The 24,976-nt window shown below is 30.8% G+C and overlaps 1 protein-coding gene across 3 annotated transcripts in view; it reads left to right on the forward strand.

Moving 5' to 3' along the window:
- The window catches only part of LOC119609472 (high affinity copper uptake protein 1), a 70,008-nt gene that overhangs the window by 33,766 nt on the left and 11,266 nt on the right, over positions 1–24,976 (forward strand). For all 3 annotated transcript variants that reach the window (XM_037964277.1, XM_037964279.1, XM_037964278.1), the window contains one exon: positions 23,613–23,705. In XM_037964277.1, the coding sequence (XP_037820205.1) occupies positions 23,669–23,705 (37 nt within the window). In that variant the 5' untranslated portion in view covers positions 23,613–23,668. The remainder of the gene's footprint in view (positions 1–23,612; positions 23,706–24,976) is intronic.

The raw sequence follows: 24,976 nt of genomic DNA on the forward strand, positions 1-24,976 counted from the left end.
TATTCTAGTCATACTAGAGTTTAATGCACTCTAGTCAGACTAGACAGTAATCTACTCTAATCAGACTAGAGGATAATCGACTCTAGAAAGATTGGAGTTTAATCATTCTAGTCAGACTAGAGAGAGAGAGAGATTAATCTACTCTAATCAGACTAGAGTTTAATCTACTCTAGTCAGAATAGAGGTTAATCTACTCTAGTCAGACTAGAGTTTTATCTACTCAAATCTAACTGTAGTTTAATCTACTCTAGTCAGACTAAAGTTTATTTTATTCTCGTCAAACTAAAGTTTCATCTATTCTAAACAGACTAGTGTTTCGTCTACTTTAATTAGACTTAAGTTTAATTTGCTATATTCAATATACTCTAGTCAGACTAGAGTAGTAGTCAGAGTAGAAATTAAGCTCCTCTAGTTAGTTTAGAGTTTAAACAACTCTTATCATACAAGTGTTTAATCTACCCCTAGGCAGATTAGAGTTTAATCAACCCTAAACAGACTATAGTTTATTATACTTTAGTCAGACTAAAGTTTAATCAACCCTATTCAAATAAAAGTTTAATCAACTCTAGTCAATCAAAAGTTTAATCCACTCTCATTCACGAGTAGTTTAAACATATTATTATTTTCTTTGATTTTTTGTGCATCTAATTAACCTTAAACTTAAACAGTGATAAAATGTCAAGTTTAACAAAGAATATATACTAATTAATTATGTTTTAAATTTCAATTATTCAATGCAAGTAATTACAGTAGTTTAGCGGTTTTAACCTCGCAACCACAATTGTATTATGTTCACCTTGAACTTGTGCTTTCTTTTAATTTAATTAAAATTATTATGCTTAAAAGTTAACTTTTGTTTCGTTTTTTGTTTTTTTTTTTCGGGAAATCTTATACAAGTTAAATTAAATTAAATTACATAGAGCAGCAAGTTTAGTTACTTCAAATATTTTTCAAACAATAAATTTAACCGCACACAACTTTGTTGTAATTGAAATAATTTGTGAAAGTGAATAATATGAGATAAGATAGTAAAATTTCTATAACAAGCAGCAGCGTCTTCTTTTGTTTTGACACTTTAAATTTAAATAAAATTAATTTGTTTACAACTGACAGACAATGTTCAGGGTAAAATATTTTTAACCACAAAACAAAAAACTGTTGATAAAAACTCCCATGATTATAATTTTATTTATTTAGTTATGTGGTGAAGCGTTAAAAATGACATTTTTAGGAAACCAACAACGTAAATTTTTCTTCTGTTGATACAATTGCATTTTTTGAATAATGATAATAGCATATGAAGATAATTTATTTAGAGTGTGTTTTTTTTGTAAAGCCTTGAAATCTACATAAAAAGATACAGCAAATATTTTCCCAAAATTATTAGTGTGATGCGAAAATAACCACAATAAGATATTGTTGGGAATTATAGTCACATTAAAACTTAGTGTAAAGACAATGATTACATCATTGAACTTGGAACTAGAAGTGTTTTATTATTTGCAACATATGGAAATAATATTTAGAAAATAATTTTAAAATTTTCAAGTTTTTTTTTTTTGGACAGAAACACTACAACTTTTCTTAAAGCTAAATTTAATAAAACATTTCGCTATATACGATTTCAAAATTGGTCAAAGAACTCGCTGTAGTCAGACTACAGTACATATAATCGGCTCTTGTTATAGTGGGGTTTAGTCTACTCTAATCAGACTAGAGTTTAATCTACTCCAATCAGAGTAGAGATTAATATACTCTAATCAGACTAGAGGTTAATCTACTCTAGTCAGACTAGAGTTTAAACTACTCTAATCAGACTAGAGTTTAATATTCACTAGTCAGACTAGAGTTTAATCTACTCTAGTCAGACTAGAGTTTAATCTACTCTAATCAGACTAGTGTTTAATCTACTCTTATCAGACTAATGTTCATTCTATCCTAGTCTGACAAAAGTGTTATCTATTTTAAACAGACTAGAGTTTAATCTGCTCTATTTAGACTAGAGTTTAATCTACTCCAGTCAGAGTTGAGTCTACTAGAGTTTAATAAACCCTAATCAGACTAGAGCTTAATCTGCTTTAATCGTACTAATATTAAATCTTTTCTAATCTAACTAGGGTTTATTGTTTTCTTGTCTGACAAGAGTTTTATCTATTCTAAGCAGACTATAGTTTAACAGAGTTTGTATTCCCCATAAACACTTTCGGGATGATGTTATACCGGATATAACATCCCTTAGGGACATTGATCAGTAAATTATAAAGTATTATCTCTAGGAGACTGAATTTCTGAAACATCAATATATAAAGGCAATTCATTCACAAACATTTTCCTGTCATGGAGCGCGGACTAACCCCCGTATTCATAAAGATATCAATCTTTTATTTTAGGTTTATTAGACACATTTTCCATACAAAATTCCTATAATAAACCATTAACAACTTTATTATGCGTTTATGAATATGGGGATAAGTCTATATCTTCACGATATAAGGCAAACAATCGATCAGTTAGAAATTCCTATAATAAACCATTAACAACTTTATTATGCGTTTATGAATATGGGGATAAGTCTATATCTTCACGATATAAGGCAAACAATCGATCAGTTAGAAATAATTATTTTCTAGCTAAGTAAACAGTTGTTACCCTGTAACCAGCATCATATTTATATAGAAATGTAAGTCAGAACACCCGATTCATAATCTCTCAAACATAAAAGTTTTGATGACAACGATACAAAAGGTCGCTTAAACGATGGTAGGAGACAAAAAGCTAGAAATTGTATAAACCAAAGGTTGGGCTGTCACCCATTCTGTTTCATATGACAAAAATACCTATTCAGTAGTCTCCATGGCTGTTGGGGGCAAACGAGCTGAGATAAATTAATCTGTAGGCCTTAAACAATAGTTCAGAATATAAGATATCGACAGAGAACAAAAGATTTCCCTGTCGCGAGAGCTCTTTATCGATATCTGATCTAGCTACTGAATCAGAATCTTCTACATGACATATAGGTTTTTAAATTTCTCGACATTTGTAGGAAGAATAAACATTTACTTCAACAATTTTCAACTTGAACAAGGAACCGAAAATAACGTCCTAACCATCAAGGACAGACATCGACTGGGAATAAAAACGTATGCTCTCCTGGTTCTCTTCTGGTGAGTTTACATGAGAGGAATCTTGAATAAGTCTTTAATACTAAGGGAACAGAAAATATCATCTCAACCATCTAGATCAGACATCGGCAGAGTGTAAAGAAATTTTCTATCCGATAAGTTTTTTTTGTTTATATAATCGTGAATATTTATGTGCTTATGACTCTCACTTTGTAATCTATGGAGTGACGTTTGAGTTCCTTCTAGGATATGCACATATAGTCCTATGTGGTAGTGTGTATAAAAGCAAGATAACTTTTTGCCCACATCTGATTTATACTTGTTTACATGCGTATGAAAGCAAGAATGTTCACGAGAGGACTCTTCCTGGAAAACTGATCTATATACTAAATCTTATACTAAATTTTATACCTTTGAATGTTTAGATGCATATTAAAATCTTTACCGGTATCTGATCTACCTTGTAAATTGGTTCTATGGACCCGAAGTTCTGTTCATTCCAAAAATTCTATTACTGATCCAAATGCTACAGTTTTATACACATACGTTAGATAAACATATTTACTTTTGTAATCGCCCCTCTTTTTAAAAATACATATTGTGACTGTACAATAATAAAAATTTATTTGTTTGGAATTAAGTTTTTATCGGTCAATTGTTTTAAAATGTACTGCATTTCGAGTCGTACGTATGTATTAAATAAAATATAACTGTTATCAAATCCCACAAACAATAATTTATTTATGTTTATTTAAGTTTTGTTAATTCTATTTTTGAAATTTTATTCTCTTGTTTACTTTAGTTCTTAAATTGTACTTATGTATTGGGTGGGATAGAAAAGTAATTTCTGATTGCTGGTGTTATCAATTTTAAATGATATTACTTATTTGGCGTGAAAAAATTTGTTGTAAAACTTTTTGATAGAATTTTGTAAACAATGAACAGCTGTTGTGAACACAATCAACTATTGTGAATGAATTGCAAGTTGACCTGGTGGAAAGGGTAGAAAAACTTCATTTGAATTGGTGATAGGGGTAACTAGCTATTTTAGCCACCACATGTAAATAAATAAGTGGTCAGTTATATTCTTTTAATATGTAATTACTTTAACCACAATTTGTTTTGTTATATGTTTAATTAATAACTTATCTAGGTTTAGTGGCATGTTAATGAAATTTTTTTATTTATTATTATTTTTTCTAAAAATACATATTCTTATCAATTCGATAAAAAAAACTACAACATTGATATGTTTATTTTTAAACAAAAATGTATTTTAAATGCAATAAACATGCAGTAATTATATAGAAAATTGTAAACATTGTTTAAAAAAATTTAAAATATTAAATTATCTTAGACGTCTTTGTCTTAAAGTTCTAATATTTCTCTGAATTTTTCTTCTAAAGTTTCAAACCTTAATTCTGCATTTATGCCATAGGAAATATGTATTTCATACAACTAGTTTTTGCATTCATTTTGCCAAAATGATGTCTATTTTAAATGTAATTTTTCTCCTTGTTCTTTTTTTTTTTTTTTTTTTTTTTGTTCAACTACATTTAATGAATGTTAAAAGTTTGAAATGCAATTTGTTATCTTCATACTGTCTAATTTTTTCTTTCTAACATATGCCTTAGACAAATATTCAGACAAAGTTCTATACATATAATAATTTTTACATTTTTTCTACATTTTCATTATTATAACCTTAACCTCCGAAATGCAAATAAATGTATTTACATACACCTGCCGACAGTGGCGGTGTAATCTAGGGTTACAAATGAGAAGAATGGTTTTAAACTTAAATTGAAAATAGGAACTTTTTTCCAAAAAGGTCAAAGGTTTTTCTTTTTCCAGAATATGAGACTAGTCTATAGTCTAGTCCATAGTCTAATCTATAGCCTAGTCTTTTTATTGTCTAGTTTAAAGTCTAGTCTATAGTCTAGTCTAGTCTAGTCTAGTATAGTCTATAGTCTAGTCTATAGTCTAGTCTATAGTCTAGTCTATAGTCTAGTCTATAGTCTAGTCTATAGTCTAGTCTATAGTCTAGTCTATAGTCTAGTCTATAGTCTAGTCTATAGTCTAGTCTATAGTCTAGTCTATAGTCTAGTCTATAGTCTAGTCTATAGTCTAGTCTATAGTCTAGTCTATAGTCTAGTCTATAGTCTAGTCTATAGTCTAGTCTATAGTCTAGTCTATAGTCTAGTCTATAGTCTAGTCTATAGTCTAGTCTATAGTCTAGTCTATAGTCTAGTCTATAGTCTAGTCTATAGTCTAGTCTATAGTCTAGTCTATAGTCTAGTCTATAGTCTAGTCTATAGTCTAGTCTATAGTCTAGTCTATAGTCTAGTCTATAGTCTAGTCTATAGTATAGTCTATAGTCTAGTCTATAGTCTAGTCTATAGTCTAGTCTATAGTCTAGTCTATAGTCTAGTCTATAGTCTAGTCTATAGTCTAGTCTATAGTCTAGTCTATAGTCTAGTCTATAGTCTAGTCTATAGTCTAGTCTATAGTCTAGTCTATAGTCTAGTCTATAGTCTAGTCTATAGTCTAGTCTATAGTCTAGTCTATAGTCTAGTCTATAGTCTAGTCTATAGTCTAGTCTATAGTCTAGTCTATAGTCTAGTCTATAGTCTAGTCTATAGTCTAGTCTATAGTCTAGTCTATAGTCTAGTCTATAGTCTAGTCTATAGTCTAGTCTATAGTCTAGTCTATAGTCTAGTCTATAGTCTAGTCTATAGTCTAGTCTATAGTCTAGTCTATAGTCTAGTCTATAGTCTAGTCTATAGTCTAGTCTATAGTCTAGTCTATAGTCTAGTCTATAGTCTAGTCTATAGTCTAGTCTATAGTCTAGTCTATAGTCTAGTCTATAGTCTAGTCTATAGTCTAGTCTATAGTCTAGTCTATAGTCTAGTCTATAGTCTAGTCTATAGTCTAGTCTATAGTCTAGTCTAGTCTAGTCTATAGTCTAGTCTATAGTCTAGTCTAGTCTAGTCTGTAGTCTGGTCTAGTCTGTAGTCTAGTCTGTAGTCTAGTCTGTAGTCTAGTCTTTAGTATAGTCTCTAGTCTAGTCTATAGTATAGTCTCTAGTCTAGTCTGTAGTCTAGTCTGTAGTTTAGTCTATAGTCTAGTCTATAGTCTAGTCTATAGTCTAGTCTATAATCTAGTCTATATTCTAGTCTATAGTATAGTCTAGTCTATAGTCTAGTGTAGTCTGTAGTCTAGTATATAGTCTAGTCTATTAATTATTTTTGCCCCTTAAAATAGTTTAACTTGCCTACGTTCCTGTCTTCTTCATACACTCACCCATTTACACATTAACTACATATCTCCATTGAGGGGCTGTTGCTATTATTGTTGTGGGTTTTATGTAATGTATAAGCCCTACAAACATATCCGTTCTAATGTTTCTGGGTTTTTTATTTTTGTAAGATATACACAAGAGGTTTTCTATATAAATACCTAGGTATTATTTCCTTAGTATTATACTACTTGAAACAAAAATATAATGAATGCACAACAAACACTTTTTATATTTGAAACTTTGTATTAATTTGCAGTTTTAAAATATTTAAGCTGAAGCTAGAAAGTTAAAATATAATATAGAAACTTTGAAAGGATGTTTTTTAAACTCTTTGTAAATATAATTTTAATAATAAGTTTGAAATGGGAATATCTATGAGTTAAAACATGTGGGTATATCGGGTGGTAATACTTTAACCAAATTATAATGTCCTAGGCGTTTATCTTCTCTGCATGCTTAACCGATGGTTGTGTCATATAGAGCAATAAGAGCGGTCATTTAAAGCTCTTACTTATCTTATGATCATAATCTAATCGCCATCCATCATTTGCTCAGTTGCTTTATTGAAGCTCTATCGTTTCTATTGGCCACTCTTTGAGCTCAGAGGTTACGGTGTTGTAATATGATCGCGCTTTAAATAGTTTATTCTCTTTCTCTTTTCCAATAATGTCTTGCAAAATTTCCAACATTTCCTTGATTTGATAGAAACTCTTTAAGGTTTCGTATAGTCATACTTACTGCACACTCTACTATTGGACTAAAAATAAATCGTATGGTCTACCGACGTAAAAATGATTGAAGAAGTTCTATAGGCGCAGGAGGAGATGCCCCTGTTTACAAGTGCTAAAACTGAAATATATTGCTGCATGATTCTTTCATGATCCAGACTCTAATATGTGTCAGTAACAAATTTTATAAAATTTGTTAGAAATACTGAATAGTTGTCTTGTGACCTATAACAAGACCGACCAGATTGAGGAGAAATAATTAAAATGCTGTGACTTGGACCCAATTTAGTGCAAGTGTTGAATTATTTTCAACCACCTTTTAGTTTTTCTATATTCATCCATCTTTCTTTGGCTTAAATCCAATTCACTTCGACTTTATGCTGTCGGTATATAGATGGACTCCTTAGTTATTCTTTAATCTTGTAACTTCCTCTAATTTTTCCCCTATTAGAAATTATGGTTATGCAGTTTAACAAAAAATTGTTCAAGGAAGTATCGCTGGACACTGTTTTGGGTGCCAGGGCATTGCAATGTGCTTGGTAATAAGGATAAACTAGCTAAATAAGCTTCGACCACTGACATAGATAAAAGGGACACATGGCATTATTATACATTGATCTTTGATAGTCTCTGTGAGATCATCAAACAGTCCTGGAATAGTAGAATGGATTGCAAAATATTAAAGGCCTTATGGCCAAACTGCCAAGATACTTATAAAACTAGATATGTACGATCTAAGGATTCTGATAGGGACCTTAACGGGATGGTATATACCAGACTATTGCAGCTTATGCAAAGATGTAGAGGAACTAGAGAAGGATTCTGATAGGGATCTTAACGGGGTAGTAATATACCGGACTATTGCAGGCTATGCAAAGATGTAGAGGAACTAGAGTCGTATGAGCATATAATTTGCCACTGTCCTACTGTACAGAGTTGAAATGGCTGGGAAACAGGTTCCATGACGAACTGGGGAAATAACGGTACTCAACCCTCGCAGTAGACTAGATGTTATAAGGTTAATCAGTAAATTCTTCGAAGAATTTTATAGGGATTTTCAGATCCTCTTATACTTCTTTCTTGAGGGAGTTGATTCGGTAAAACTTCTAGGTTGAAACCGCTTGAGAATCGAGCTGTTTCCATTACTCTCTTTCTTTAAGTTTTTCTAATGTTTTGTGACTCTATGTTTGGATCATTAGGTACTTTCTTTGGTATTTATTTCTTACCCGAAAACCGATTCTTGTTATAATCCTTATTGGTTTTTGTGAAATCTTTGTATAACCCGTGGGTTTCTCTACTTTGCTTCGAGTATGTTCGGGGTTTACCTAGATCATTAGTGGTAAGGAAATAAGTGTTGTCAGTTTAATAGAGTTTGTACTTCGTACTACTACGTATGTTTCTAGGCGCTATAGTGCTGTGATTAGGAGCGGAAAACATATGAGTTTCTTTTGATGACTTCCATTATCCCACATCTTAATAAACGCGATTTTCATGAGAAAATATTATTTTAAATAAAGCTAAATTATTTGCCATGGTGATATATTTAATTTGCAATTAGAATTAAACATTAAATTTTAAATTAACTATTATTAGTACAGTTTATATGGAAATTTAATAAAACCTCACATGCATTTATTAGCAAATTTGCATCAAAATGAATTTTAACGTTTTTAAAAGTCCACTTTTTTTCCCATAAATTATTCATATTTCCTAATATTGGACACAGGATACAAACATAAAATTGTCTTTTCCTGTTAAACGAAATAGGAAAAAAACATGGTTTGCATATTTTCATATGCAAATAAGAGTAAAAGTGTGTAACATATTTTTAGGAAGTTTTTAAATTTTCTTTAAAGGATACTTGTAAAAAAAACTAAACAAAAATTTAAGAAGTAAAAGTAAAATTAAAGGTGATATTTTTATAGTTTAAACTTTGTGTAATTAAATTTTATTGTTTTTTTTTTTATAAAATTTCTATTAATTAAGCTGTTATTTCCTATAAAGACAATTTTTAAGAATTCTAAAACTGATTATTAAATTAATTAGTAATTGATAAATTTATAAAATTTTTTTCATATTTCAATATTCAATAAGAAGTATTAAATTTCATTTTTATAAACTGTATGCATGTGTGTGTGTTGAAAAATTTCTAAAAACAGAAAAATTTCCTTTAAATACCCCACGTATTAATAAAAGTATTTGTCAATAAATTGTGATGGTATGCAAGGATAAAATCCAACTACTTTTCGCACGTCATTATAAAGGACTTTCTTTATTAAGACAGTATGGTAAAGAACATATAAGGCTAAAGACGAGAGATAAATCTAAAAGTTATTTGAGTCTTAGGTTTAGTTTAAAAAGGAAACCATAAGGATTCCACGGTGATTTCCTAAGTAGAGTTTAAAGATTCAAAAATAGAAAAATAAAACTGTAGAAGATGCCCAAGGGTTTTCAATCTGAAAGTTTTACCGAATCGATTCCTTAAAGAAAAGAATTATGAGAGAATCTGAGTCTCCCTTCGGCTACAAAATGTTCTATAGGTGACTGGTAAAGATTGATGTCCAAAACCGATTTTAAAGTAAAACTTTAGGAAAACTGTAAGTTTTTAAGTAAATCTATTATTTTACAACTATCGCTACTTGTTGCTTATAATCTACACACTACTGTATGTGTAAATAGACAAAGAATACCATGAAGTAAATGACAATAGACAGCAGCAGCTATGCAAGGGTATGAATGATTAAATGTATAAAAAAAGGAAATATTTTTATATATTTAGGGTGAACGAAATACTATAATACAGCTTTATAGATTTAAATAAATTATAATGAAATAGAAAATTTACTCAACTTTAAGAAGTGAATTCTGAGAAACTTTCTTCTAGCAAACCCCACCACTTAAACATGTCTGATGTTTATCAGCAAATTTAAACTTTAACTTTAAACAAAAATTTCCAAATATATTCCCTTTAAAATGTTTAACATCAATAGGTATTTTTATTTATATTTAAATTTATTTTTCTATAAAAGTTATCACGTAAATATATGCCCTGCATCCTTAACCTTAAACTTTAAAGGATTTCCTTAAAATGATAATAACAGGGAAATTCTTTATGAAAAATATTCAATATATTGTGACACTATATTGAAAAAGTGCTAACTTAAAAAAGTATAGTTTTCAGGATTAAATTATACAAAATAAAAGAATTTAAAGCTATTTTATAGAATGTTTTGCCTATATAGTCCACTCTATAATCCAGACTATATGTAGTTCTCTATAGTCCAAACTATTGTCTAATCTATAGTCCAGACTATAGTCTTATAATCTAGACTATAGTCTACTCTATAGTTCAGACTATAATCTAAGCTTTAGTTCAGACTTTACTCTACTCTATAGTCCAGAATATAGTCTACTCTATAATCCAAACTATATTCTACTCTATATTGCAAACTATAGTACAGACTATAGTCTACTCTATAGTGCAGACCATAGTCTACTCTATAGTGCAGACTATAGTCTACTCTATAGTGCAAGCTATAGTCTACTCTATAGTGCAGCTTATAGTCTACTCTATGGATCAGACTATAGTCTCCCCTATAGTCTATTCTATAGTGCATACTATAGTCTCCTCTATAGTCCAGATTATAGTCTACCCTATAGTGTAGACTATAGTCTACTCTATAGTTCAGACTATAGTCTAGGCTTTAGTTCAGACTTTACTCTACTCTATAGTCCAGAATATAGTCTACTGTGTAATCCGAACTATATTCTACTCTATATTGCAGACTATAGTCGACTCTATAGTGCAGACCATAGCCTACTCTATAGACCAGACTATAGTCTACTCGAGTCGAGGCTATAGTCTTAACTGTAGTCTACTCTATAAGCCAGGATATAGTCTACTCTATAGTCCAGACTATAGTCTACTCTATAGTTCAGACTATAGTCTACTCTATAGTCCAGACTATAGTTTACTCTATAGTACAGATTGAAGTCTACTCGATAGTCCAGACTATAGTCTACTATATAGTCCAGACTATAGTTTACTCTATAGTCCTGACTATAGTCTACTCTTTAGTCCAGACTATAGTCTACTCTGTAGTCCATAGTCTACTCTATAGTCCACACTATAGTCGACTCTATAGTCTAGACTATAGTCTACTCTATAGTTCAGACTATAGTTTACTCTATAGTCGGACTATAATCTACTCTATAGTCCAGACTATATTCTACTCTATAGTCCAGACAATAGTCCAGGCTATAGTCTACTCTATAGTCCAGACTATAGTCTACTCTATAGTCCATACTATAGTCTACTCTATAGTCCAGGCTGTAGTCTACTCTATAGTCCAGGCTATAGTCTACTCTATAGTCGAGACTATAGTCTACTCTATAGTCCAGACTATTATCTACTCTATAGTCCAGACTATTGTCTACTCTACAGTTCAGACTATAGTCTACTCTATAGTCTAATATAGTCTACTCTATAGTCCAGACTATAGTCTACTATAGTCTACTCTACAGTCTACTATAGTCTACTCTATAGTCCAGACTATAGTTTACTCTATAGTCCAGACTATAGTCTACTCTATAGTCTACTATAGTCTACTCTATAGTCCATACTATAGTTAACTCTATAGTACAGACTATAGTCTACTCGATAGTCCAGGCTATATGCTACTCTGTAGTCCATAGTCTACTCTATAGTCCAAACTACAGTCTAATCTATAGTCCAGACAATAGTTTACTCTATAGTCGGACTATAATCTACTCTATAGTCCAGACTATAGTCTACTCTATAGTCCAGACTATAGTCTACTCTATAGTCCAGACTATAGTCTACTCTATAGTCCAGACTATAGTCTACTCTATAGTCCAGACTATAGTCTACTCTATAGTCCAGACTATAGTCTACTCTACAGTCCAGACTATAGTCTACTCTATAGTCCAGACTATAGTCTACTCTATAGTCCAGACTATAGTCTACTCTATAGTCCAGACTTTAGTCCAGACTACAGTCTACTCTATAGTCCAGACTATAGTTTACTCTATAGTCGGACTATAATCTACTCTATAGTCCAGACTATAGTCTATAATAGTCCAGACTATAGTTTACTCTATAGTCCTGACTATAGTCTACTCTTTAGTCCAGACTATAGTCTACTCTATAAGTAGTCGAGACTATAGTCTACTCTATAATCGAGACTATAGTCTACTCTATAGTCGAGACTATAGTCTACTCTATAGTCCAGACTATTGTCCACTCTATAGTCCAGACTATTGTCTACTCTATAGTCCAGACTATTATCTACTCTATAGTTCAGACTATTGTCTACTCTATAGTCCATACTATAGTCCAGAATAAAGATTATTCTATAGTTGCGACTTAAATATCAATTTTGTTCTACAAAAAAAAGCAAACAACTTTTTGATAGATAAAATGCATTGTACCATAACTGCGACTAATGGCTGTAAGGAAATCTTAAAAGGAATCTGTCTCTCAACTGCAAGTGATAGCTTTAATGATATACCTGAATTGTAAATAAGGTGCAAATCAGTATGCAAACATTTTTAACTTTAAAATGTTTTGTTTATTTTTATTTTTGGTCCAACCAATTTATTACATTTTAAATATCACTTTTTTCCAACTAAACATTTTATTAAATTTATCATAAACTAATACTTTTTGCAAATTCTCAAAACTTAATGAAATAAAGAAGAATATCTGAGAAAATAATTTTAATTACTTTTGCAGTAGTGATGGAATTATGCAAGATATTAAGGAAAATGGAGCATATTATTACTGGAACTCTCAGTTAATAATAATGTGGTTTTTTAATTCACTTTCTAAGGAATTTTTCGTGCTGGGATAATTAAAAACTAAGGATTTTTTTTTTGGAACCTCAACGAACTATTTACGGAACTAGTGCATCTCGGATCCTCGGGGGCCACTCTTTTGTTTAAGCTTTATGTCATACGATCTGTAATTAATCCATTTATATTTCTTAGCATATGGTCAATTTTTAAAATCGCTTAACGATACGAGGACAACTTACTATTAAAATTTTTTTAATATATATTATTATGTTTTTACCCATAGTGCTTTAACAATTGCTTTAAATCTGTAAATTAATTTTATATTTTTTTAACGTTAAAACAAAGCTATTTTTATACAAAATTTAGACATTATTGTTGCAGATTATTCTTCTATCAGGACAAATACATTCCATTATAATGTTGTTAAAACTAATTTCAAAATTCCTGTTGCTCCAACAAAAACCGCAGAGATTAAAGATTAAACTTTTTTGCCGTCATTGACTTTTTTTTTTTGCAAAGTTGTTAATAATAATTTGTTTGGCTTTAATAATAACTTTTTGGCGGAAATTATTTGTTAAGGTTGGTGGTCGGTTGGTAGGTCAGTGGTGAGAGGTTGAAATCCTAAACAATTTTGTTTTGTTTTGTTGCTGTTTATTAAAAGTACACACGTGTATAATGTACATACTTTTTAAAATTCACTTTGACCTAGTTTGGGATTAAATGCTTTTATAAATACAATATATTTTCATTCAAATCTTTATTGTTTTAAGTGAAAGGTTATTAACAACAAAAAAAAAAACTCATTTCTTTTATTAAACAAGATCTTTTTTTTTTTTAAACGTATAATAACTAAAAACCTTTCGAAATTTATAGACACTTTATAAAGGTATCATAACTCTTTTATAATTGTTTTGTAGCCAAAAAAAAAAACTTTTATTATTTTTGGTTTTAATTTTATTTCACTTGCATATCATTTTATATAATCTCTCTCATTGTTTTCAATTTTTGAAGAAATTAGACGCACTCTCAAAAAAAACGAAATATTGTTACCTTTCTCAAAATAAGTTAAAATTTGAAATAGGTCAATCTATTATCGAATAGTTTTTATTTTGTTTTTTTTTCAGTAGTGATTGTTTTTATTAGTTTATTAAATAATTGCTTTGAATTGTATATGACGCGTTAAATAAATTCAATTGAATATTTAGATTTTAATAGTTTTAAACAAACTACCATTGCAATAGGGTAAATGAGAGCAGACTGTTTGTTTTTATGGTGTGTTTGAAATTTTTAATAAAAAAATAATAAAATTTATAAAAAGGTCATCAGTTTTTTTTTTTTTTTTTTTTTTTGTACAAAATAGGTTGGTTTTAGAATTTATAAGAAATATATTGCCTGGGCAATAAAATGTCTATGAAATAGGGTTCTAAAGTTGTAACAAAAAGACTTTTTGCTATTTTCAAATTGTCGACTCTTTGATCTAGGAGTTAAACTATACTATAGACTAAGCTATAACTATTTACTAGAGTATAGACTACACTATACACTAGACTAGTCTATAGATTAGACTATAGACTAGACTGTAGACTAGACTATAGACTAGACTATAGACTAGACTATAGACTAGACTATAGACTAGACTATAGACTAGACTAGACTATAGACTAGACTATAGACTAGACTATAGACTAGACATAGACTAGACTATAGACTAGACTATAGACTAGGACTATAGACTAGACTATAGACTAGACTATAGACTAGATATAGACTAGACTATAGGCTAGACTATAGGATAGACTATAGACTAGACTATAGACTAGACTATAGACTAGACTATAGACTAGACTATAGACTAGACTATAGACTAGACTATAGACTAGGACTATAGACTAGACTATAGACTAGACTATAGACTAGACTATAGACTAGACTATAGACTAGGACTATAGACTAGACTATAGACTAGACTATAGACTAGACTATAGACTAGACTATAGACTAGACTATAGACTAGACTATAGACTAGACTATAGACTAGACTATAGACTAGACTATGACTAGACTATAGACTAGACTATAGACTAGACTATAGACTAGACTATAGACTAGACTATAGACTAGACATAGACTAGACTATAGACTAGACTATAGACTAGACTATAGACTAGACTATAGACTAGACTATAGACTAGACTATAGACTAGACTATAGACTAGACTATAGACTAGACTATAGACTAGACTATAGACTAGACTATAGACTAGACTATAGACTAGACTATAGACTATACTATAGACTAGACTATAGACTAGACTATAGACTAGACTATAGACTAGACTATAGACTAGACTATAGACTAGACTATAGACTAGACTATAGACTAGACTATAGACTAGACTATAGACTAGACTATAGACTAGACTATACAGACTATAGACTAGACTAGACTAGACTATAGACTAGACTATAGACTAGACTATAGACTAGACTATAGACTAGACTATGACTAGACTATAGACTAGACTATAGACTAGACTATAGACTAGACTATAGACTAGACTATAGACTAGACTATAGACTATAGACTAGACTATAGACTAGACTATAGACTAGACTATAGACTAGACTATCGACTAGAATATGGACTAGACTATAGACTAGACTATAGACTGGACTATAGACTAGACTATAGACTAGACTATAGACTGGACTATAGACTAGACTATAGACTAGACTATAGACTAGACTATAGACTAGACTATAGACTAGACTAAAGACTATTGACTAGGCAAGACTATAGACTTGACTATAGACTAGCCTATAGATCAGACTATAGACTAGACTTTAGATTAAGCTATAGGCTAGACTGTAGACTGGACGATAGACTAAACTATAGACTGGACTTTAGACTAGACTACAAACTAGACTAGACTATGGACTACACTTTAAACTATAATATAAACTAGACTATAGATTAGACTATAAGTTAGACTATAGTCTAGTCTATAGTCTGGACTATAGTTTAGACTATAGACTAGACTATAAACTAAACTATAAACATGACTTTACTCGACTAGACTATAGACAAGACCATTGACTAGACTATAGACTAGACCGAAATTGTCGTGGGAATGCCTGGTGTGTACAACTCTTTAATCTGTGATGTCAACTAAATAAAAATATGTTTATTTTATTTTTTTTTTAAATATTTGAGTATTTACCTTTATTTAAACTTAAATTTATTTATTTTAACTTCCTTGACCACAGACAACCAGCATCAAAAGAAATTAATTGCATGGAAGAATGATTTATTTTCTCTTCCCCCCAAAAAAAGAAAAAAAATGTTTTGTTAATGAAATTTGTATTTTCCCTTATTTTACAAAGAAATTCCTCATTGAAAACTATGTTCCGAAATGTTTCTACAACATGTAGTTTACCACAATTCTGAGAAGGAAAATTTTTCCTATTATCTTGTTATGCACTTTTTATTAAGTTTTTGTTTTCCAGCTGTACTTTTCTTGTTTATTTGTGATTTCTAAAGTTGCAGGTTTTGTTTTTTATATAAAAATTATAATGGATACATAGTATATATCTTTCTTTAAAGCCAAAATACGTGTACATTTTTATAAATATATTCTTAATCTTCTTTTGTTTTATTATAGCTATTGTTACCTTAAATTGCATTATTTTGAATTTAATTGTATATTTATATAATTATTTGCAACAATTTGTTGCATAATTTCTGTTAAAAAGGGGTGTTTTGTTTAAGAAATAATGAAAATTTAAATTGGCAACCTTGCTTTAATGGTCGCTATTTTAAAAGCTGCCGGGAAAGTCCTGAAACTTAGTAAACTATAATATAGACAATATATTTTCCATTCAATCCATCATTTGTCATGTCAAATTCCTTTTTTATAGCAATTTGTTAGGATTGGTGACCGTAATCTGTATTATTCCAGACGATATATTAGCAATAACGGTAGACAACCTTGCAATTTATATACAATTCATTCTAAAGTTTTATTCCTTGAAAATAACACCCTATTACCCACGAATTTGTTATGCGTATTTTAAATGGTGTTATTTCTCTGTATAAAATCAACTTATCATTGTGTCTATATAATTAAATACAGGGTGTCAAAAAAGCAGATATTTAAGGAATTTTAAAAAGTACAATTCACAAACATTTACAACTATTGCAAAGTAAAATTTCACCTAAAATAAGTTTTACTTTTTCTTAAGTTTCAAATTTCTTTCATATGAAAATATTCGAACTGTTGTGATAATTTTCGTTCGAATTTTGTAAACAATAAACAGCTGTTACCAAACATAATCAACTATTGTGAATGACAAGTTCGAGCGAATATCAAGATAATAATTTTTTTGTTTTCAAGGGAAATGAGAAATTCAAGGGAACTCTGATTTTAAATGTAATATAGAGATGACTATAGCCTCAACTATTGAGTAAACTGTAGTCTCGACTATAGAGTAGACTATAGTCTCGACTATAAAGTAGACTATAGTCTCGACTATAAAGTAGACTATAGTCTCAACTATAAAGTAGACTATAGTCTCAACTATAGAGTAGACTGTAGTCTTAACTATAGAGTAGACTATAGTCTCAACTATAGAGTAGACTATAGTCTCAACTATAGAGTAGACTATAGTCTCAACTATAGAGTAGACTATAGTCTCAACTATAGAGTAGACTATAGTCTCAACTATAGAGTAGACTATAGTCTCAACTATAGAGTAGGCTATAGTCTCAACTATAGAGTAGATTAAAGTCTCAACTATAGAGTAGACTATAGTCTCAACTATAGAGTAGACTATAGTCTCAACTATAGAGTAGACTATAGTCTCAACTATAGAGTAGACTATAGTCTCAACTATAGAGTAGACTATAGTCTCAACTATAGAGTAGACTATAGTCTCAACTATAGAGTAGACTATAGTCTGGAATATAATGGAGACTTAACTCTGGACTATAGAGTAGACTAAAGTCTGAACTATAGAGTAGACTATAGTCTGGACTATAGAGTAGACTATAGTCTGGACTATAAATTAGACTATAGTCTGGACTAGAGAGTAGACTAAAGTCTGGACTATAGAGTAGACTATAGTCTGGACTATAGAGTAGACTATAGTCTGGACTATAGAGTAGACTATAGTCTGGACTATAGAGTAGACTATAGTCTGGACTATAGAGTCTGGACTATAGAGTAGACTATAGTCTGGACTATAGAGTCTGGACTATAGAGTAGACTATAGTCTGGACAGTTGAGTAGACTATAGTCTGGGCTATAGAATAGATTATAATCTGGATTATAGAACAGACTATAGTCTGGACTATAGAGTAGACTATAGATTAGACTATAGTTTGGACTATAGATTAGACTATACTTTGGACTATAGATTAGAATATAGTTGGGACTGTCTGGACTATACAGTAGACAGTCTGGACTGAAACAAATAGAGTTGTCAATAGGCTATAATATAAAGTAGTCTATAGTTTAAAACATAAATTAGAATATAGTCCGAACTATAGTTTAATCTGTGATCGAAGCGACTGTAAAGAAAAACACCTTATTTTTGAGGATTCTTTACATAATATTTATCTTAATACTCCGTATTATATAAATTTAAACAATCTTATATACATACATAATTGATTACAGGTAAATTTACATAATTTGCTAATATCCATAGACAAAGATTAGTTGTAGATTTTGTGTGAAGGATATAAATACATTTAACGTCACAGATATTTATTTAACACTTTTAGTCATGTTTGCACTTTACACATCCTTGAGATTGTATAACCAGACATTGAAACTTGGCAGTTTTGTCGAAATAAAAGTTTTCAACAAAGTTAAATGAATTTAATTTTATACAAATTCTAAAATATTCTTTTTGTAAAGCAATTTAATAATAGTCGTAAAATTCAATCTGTCTACCTTGTGTTAAATTGGTATATTTTTTTGTGCTCTTTTAGAATTTCGTTTCCTGTTTGCCTTTATGTATTTCATTTTAAACTAATAGCATAAATGTCGCCAAATATTTTCGTTAACGACCATTGAAATCATTCGCTGGTATATTTTATCCATTTTAATGTTTGTTTTCTATAACCAAATTTATTTGTTTCTCCTCCAAAATGGTTTTAGTGTCGTACAACATTACACATGAAATTAAAGCAATCCTCTGTGCCAACTTTATTAAACAATAAATTGTCCACTAGTTTTAATTCTAGGAAAAAAATGCAAAATGCTACAGTACGACCGAAACTAGGTTTGTGAGGATAATAGCGAATTGAAGGTAATATTCGGACTAACTTCAAATAAAGAGGGAGCAATAAATCAGTGGACAATAGTGAAGGTTATAGTGTCCTGACTATAAAGTAGACTATAGTCTGGACTACAGAGTAGACTATAGTCTGTACTATAGAGTAGATTATAGTCTGGACTATAGAGTAGACTCTAGCCTGGACTACAAAGTAGACTATATTCTCAACTATAGAGTAGACTGTAGTCTGGACTATAAAGTCGAATATTATCTGGTCTGGGCTATAGTGCAGACTAAAGCCTGGACTATAGAATAGACAATAGTGTGGACTATATTCTGGGTTTTAGAGTAGACTATAGACTGGACTATAGAGTAGACTATAGTCTGGACTATAGAGTAGACTATAGTCTGGACTATAGAGTAGACTATAGTCTGGACTATAGAGTAGACTATAGTCTGGACTATAGAGTAGACTATAGTCTGGACTATAGAGTAGACTATAGTCTGGACTATAGAGTAGACTATAGTCTGGACTATAGAGTAGACTATAGTCTGGACTATAGAGTAGGCTACAGTCTGGACTATAGAGAAGACTATAGTCTGGACTGTAGAGTAGACTATAGTCTGGACTATAGAGTAGACTATGGAGTACACTATAGTCTTGACTATAGAGAAAACTATAATCTGGACTCTAGAGTAGACTATAGTCTGGACTATAGAATAGACTTGAGTCTGGACAATAGAGTAGACTATAGTCTGGACTATAGAGTAAAATATAATCTGGTCTGGGCTATAGTGTAGACTTAAGCCTGGACTATAGAGTAGACAATAGTGTGGACTATATTCTGGGCTTTAGAGTAGACTATAGTCTGGACTATAGAGTAGACTATAGTGTGGACTATAGAGTAGACTATAGTCTGGACTATAGAGTAGACTATAGTCTGGACTATAGAGTAGACTATAGTCTGGACTATAGAGTAGCCTGTAGTCCGGACTATAGAGTAAAATATCTGGTCAGGGCTTAGTGTAGACTAAAGCCTGTAATATAGAGTAGACAATAACGTGGACTATATTCAGGACTTTAGAGTAGACTATAGTCTGGACTATAGAGTAGCCCGTAGTCCGGACTATAGAGTAAAATATCTGGTCAGGGCTTAGTGTAGACTAAAGCCTGTACTATAGAGTAGACAATAACGTGGACTATATTCAGGACTTTAGAGTAGACTATAGTCTGGACTATAGAGTAGACTATAGTCTGGACTATAGAGTAGACTATAGCTCAGACCAGATTACATTCTACTCTATAGTCCAGACTATAGAGTAGTAGTCTGGACTCTAGAGTAGAATATAATCTGATCTGGGCTATAGTATAGACTAAAGCCTGGACTATAGAGTAGACAATAGTGTGGACTATATTCTGAACTTTAGAGTAGACTATAGTCCATATTACTACTAGACTACTATAAGAGTAATCTTATAAAGCTTCGGTGTTCTGCCAAATTTCCTTAAATATATTTCAAATTTAGATTTTCCCCCTAAACCGAAACCGAATTATTCGGCTAAACTCTACAAAATGTGTGTAACTATGCTGGTGAACATGATAGAAAGAGGTTTCCTTTTTTTATTTGAAAATTGTTTGAAATGTCTTGTTTATTCTTTGTTAATGTAGGATGTGTACAAGGTTTCCGAACCGCAAACATGCAGCAGACAATGTCACTACATTGAACTTGGTTTGTTGGAAATCTAAAAAAAATAAAAATACCTACTCTGCAAAATATTAGAGGGTGTTGGGTAAAATAACCATTAAGGCATAATAAATAATAGAAAAATAATGTTTTATGAAGCGTAGGGGATATGTTGCGTAGGGGATATTGTGATAAGAATTGTTGCAGACCAATTAAAAACATTTAGGAGTTTTAAATGACTTGGTCGCTATAGAGGCCATGATAGTAAACAGTGTTGCCAAGCTGTTTGTAAAAAGGTTGGCTGATGTTAATAAAGGCGAAAAGAGAATCAAAGATCAATTATAATTTTTCTTATTATCTTAACAACAAAGGTTTCGTTATAAAAATTGTTCATAAACTTTCGTAAACTCTTAAACCACTATTAGATTTTTGACAGCAATCTTAAGTATTTGACAACAAAGCTTCCGCTCTACATGCATATGTTTTCCTCTATGCTTTTAAAAGTTTTTAATTTATAAAAACTTTTTGTTCGTAGACGCTGAGAAAAAGTTTTCCTTAAGTCTTTTTTTCTTTTGAGCTAAAATATCCGTTTTAATCAGATTTGTATTATAATATAATGCACAACAAGTACATGTTATTTTTTGTAGTTTATTTGTTTTAATTAGAATCTAGAGCTACTCTCTTGCAACTGTGTTTTTAAGCATAAATTTCAAACTTATATTAGTGAAACGTTAACATTGTGTTGCAGTCAATTTTGCTACAGTAATGGTAATAAAAATATCAGTATTTTATTAAAGAAAGCAAAAGAGAAAAGAGTGAATAATAAACTGTTGAATAGTCCAGACTATAGTCTACTCTATAGTCTACATTATAGTCCAGACTATAGTCTACTCTATAGTCCAGACTATAGTCTACTCTTTAGTCCAGACTATAATCTACTCTATAGTCCAGACTATAGTCTACTCTATAGTCCAGACTATAGTCTACTTTATAGTCCAGACTATAGTCTATTCTATAGTCCAGACTATAGACTACTCTATATTCCAGACTATAGTCTACTCTATAGTCCAGACTATAGTCTACTCTATAGTCCAGACTGTAGTCTACTCTATAGTCCAGACTATAGTCCATACTATAGTCTACTCTATAGTCCAGACTATTGACTACTCTATAATCCAGGCTATAGTCTACTCTATAGTCCAGACTATAGTCTACTTTATAGTCCAGACTATAGTCTATTCTATAGTCCAGACTATAGACTACTCTATATTCCAGACTATAGTCTACTCTATAGTCCAGACTATAGTCTACTCTATAGTCCAGACTATAGTCTACTCTATAGTCCAGACTGTAGCCTACTCTATAGTCCAGACTATAGTCCATACTATAGTCTACTCTATAGTCCATACTATAGTCTACTCTATAGTCCAGACTATTGACTACTCTATAGTCCAGGCTATAGTCTACTCTATATTCCAGACTATAGTCTACTCTATAGTCCAGACTATAGTCTACTCTATAGTCCAGACTGTAGTCTACTCTATAGTCCAGACTATAGTCCATACTATAGTCTACTCTATAGTCCAGACTATTGACTACTCTATAGTCTACTCTATAGTCTACTCTATAGTCTACTCTATAGTCTACTCTATAGTCTACTCTATAGTCTACTCTATAGTCTACTCTATAGTCTACTCTATAGTCCAGTCTATAGTCTACTCTATAGTCCAGATTATAGTCTACTTTATATTCCAGACTACGGTCTACTTTATAGTCCAGACTGTAGTCTACTCTATAGTCCAGACTATAGTCTACTTTATATTCCAGACTACAGTCTACTTTATAGTCCAGACTATAGTCTACTCTATAGTCCAAACTATAGCCTACTCTATAGTCCAGACTATAGTCCATACTATAGTCTACTCTATAGTGCAATCTATAGTCTATAGTCTACTTTATAGTCCAGACTATAGTCTACTCTATAGTCCAGACAATAGTATATTATATATTCCAGACTATAGTCTTCTCTATAGTCCAGACTATAGTCCAAACACTAGTTTATCCATAGTCCAGACCACAGCCTTCTATATAGTCCAGACTATGGTTTACTCTATTGTCCAGACTGTCTACACTTAAGTCTATACGATAGCCTACTCTAAAGTCCAGGCTGTAGTCTACTCTACAGTCTTGACACCTCCTAAAATGGGAGGCGGTATACTAATCCGTATGTTAAAAGCGCAATAGGCTCTAGCGAAACAGTTGAAGCTTTTCAAAATCCCCAAAATTTCTAGAAAATGTATAAAATATTGCTATTAAATTTTTCTCTACTGTACATGAAAATAAACTTAATGTTTGTTTATTTTTTCAAAAATAAATGTTAAGTTTTTGTTGTATTAAGTAATATGTATGTAAATCTTCACTACTGTTTTTGTTTTTTCTTTAAAATTATGTACATACATGAATTTTAATTTATATTTTATATTATTCTTACGCACAATTGATTTCATTAATTATATAATACTGCGTATTAAAATTTAAAATCTGCAGTATATTCAGAATTAATATAAAACTTATTTAAAATGCAACACTTAAATATCAGTAAAAATGTTATTACAATAATAATAAACGTTTAACATTTAACAAATAATCAATATTATTTTCTTAATTTTTCTTTCAGATTTTATTTTTTAACTGCTGCACATAATTAAACTTACGTTTTCCTATTTTTATTAAATGATGGATCATTCACAACATACACTGGAAAATCATGGTAAGGATTATTCTTATGAATTAATGATTTATTAATATTAATTTCTTTTTAAAATATATTTGTAATACGATTGTTGAATTTAAAACTTTAAAGTATTTAACCGTTTATATATAAGTTAGGATCTAATCAATAGACTAGCCAATAGACGATGCTATAGATTAGTCAAGAGATCAGACAATATATTAATCACAGACTAGTTATTAGGCTGGACATTAGACTAATCAATAGACTAGGCTTTAGACTATTCATTAGCTTAATAGCCTTATCAATAGATTAGAAAAGCCTTTAGACTAGTTAATAGACCAGTCCATAGGCTACTCAATAGACTAGTTAATAAATAGATCAGTGAATAGACTAGTCGATGATCTAATATATACGCAAGTCTATAAATAAGTCAATGGATTAGACTTTAAGTATATAGTTCATAGATTATATCACACACTTGTCAATATACTACTCACTGAACTATTCTTTAGACCAGTCATTAGACTAGCCAATATACTAGTCATTAAATAAAATAATCTTATCTAAAGTCTAGTCTATAGTCGAGACTACAGTATAGACTATAGTCGATACTATAGTATAGTCTATAGTCGTGACTATAGCCTAGTTCATAGTCGAGACTATACACTGGAATATAGTCTATTCTATAGTCCATACTATAGTCTACCTTATAGTCCAGACTATAATCTTCTCTATGGTCTACTCTACTCCAAACTATAGTCTACTCTATAGTTCGGACTCTATAGTCCAGACTACAGTCTACTCTGTAATACTCTGTAATGAATAGACTAGTCGATGATCTAATATATGCGCAAGTCTCTAAATAAGTCAATAGATTAGACTTTAAGTATATAGTTCATAGATTATATCATACACTTGTCAATATACTACTCACTGAACTATTCTTTAGACCAGTCATTAGACTAGCCAACATACTAGTCATTAAAGACTATAATCTTATCTAAAGTCTAGTCTATAGTCGAGACTACAGTATAGACTATACTCGATACTATAGTCGTGACTATGGCCTAGTTCATAGTCGAAACTATACACTGGAATATAGTCTATTCTATAGTCCATACTATAGTCTACCTTATAGTCCAGACTATAATCTTCTCTATGGTCTACTCTACTCCAAACTATAGTCTACTCTATAGTTCGGACTCTATAGTCCAGACTACAGTCTACTCTGTAATCCAGATTATAGTCTACTCTATAATCCAGACTATAGTCTAATCTATAGTCCGGACTATAGTGTACTCTATAAT

The sequence above is a fragment of the Lucilia sericata genome, unplaced genomic scaffold, assembly GCF_015586225.1.
Source record: "Lucilia sericata isolate MDLA Ls3-8-SP2 unplaced genomic scaffold, ASM1558622v1 Contig000988F_arrow, whole genome shotgun sequence".
NCBI lineage: Eukaryota > Metazoa > Arthropoda > Insecta > Diptera > Calliphoridae > Lucilia > Lucilia sericata.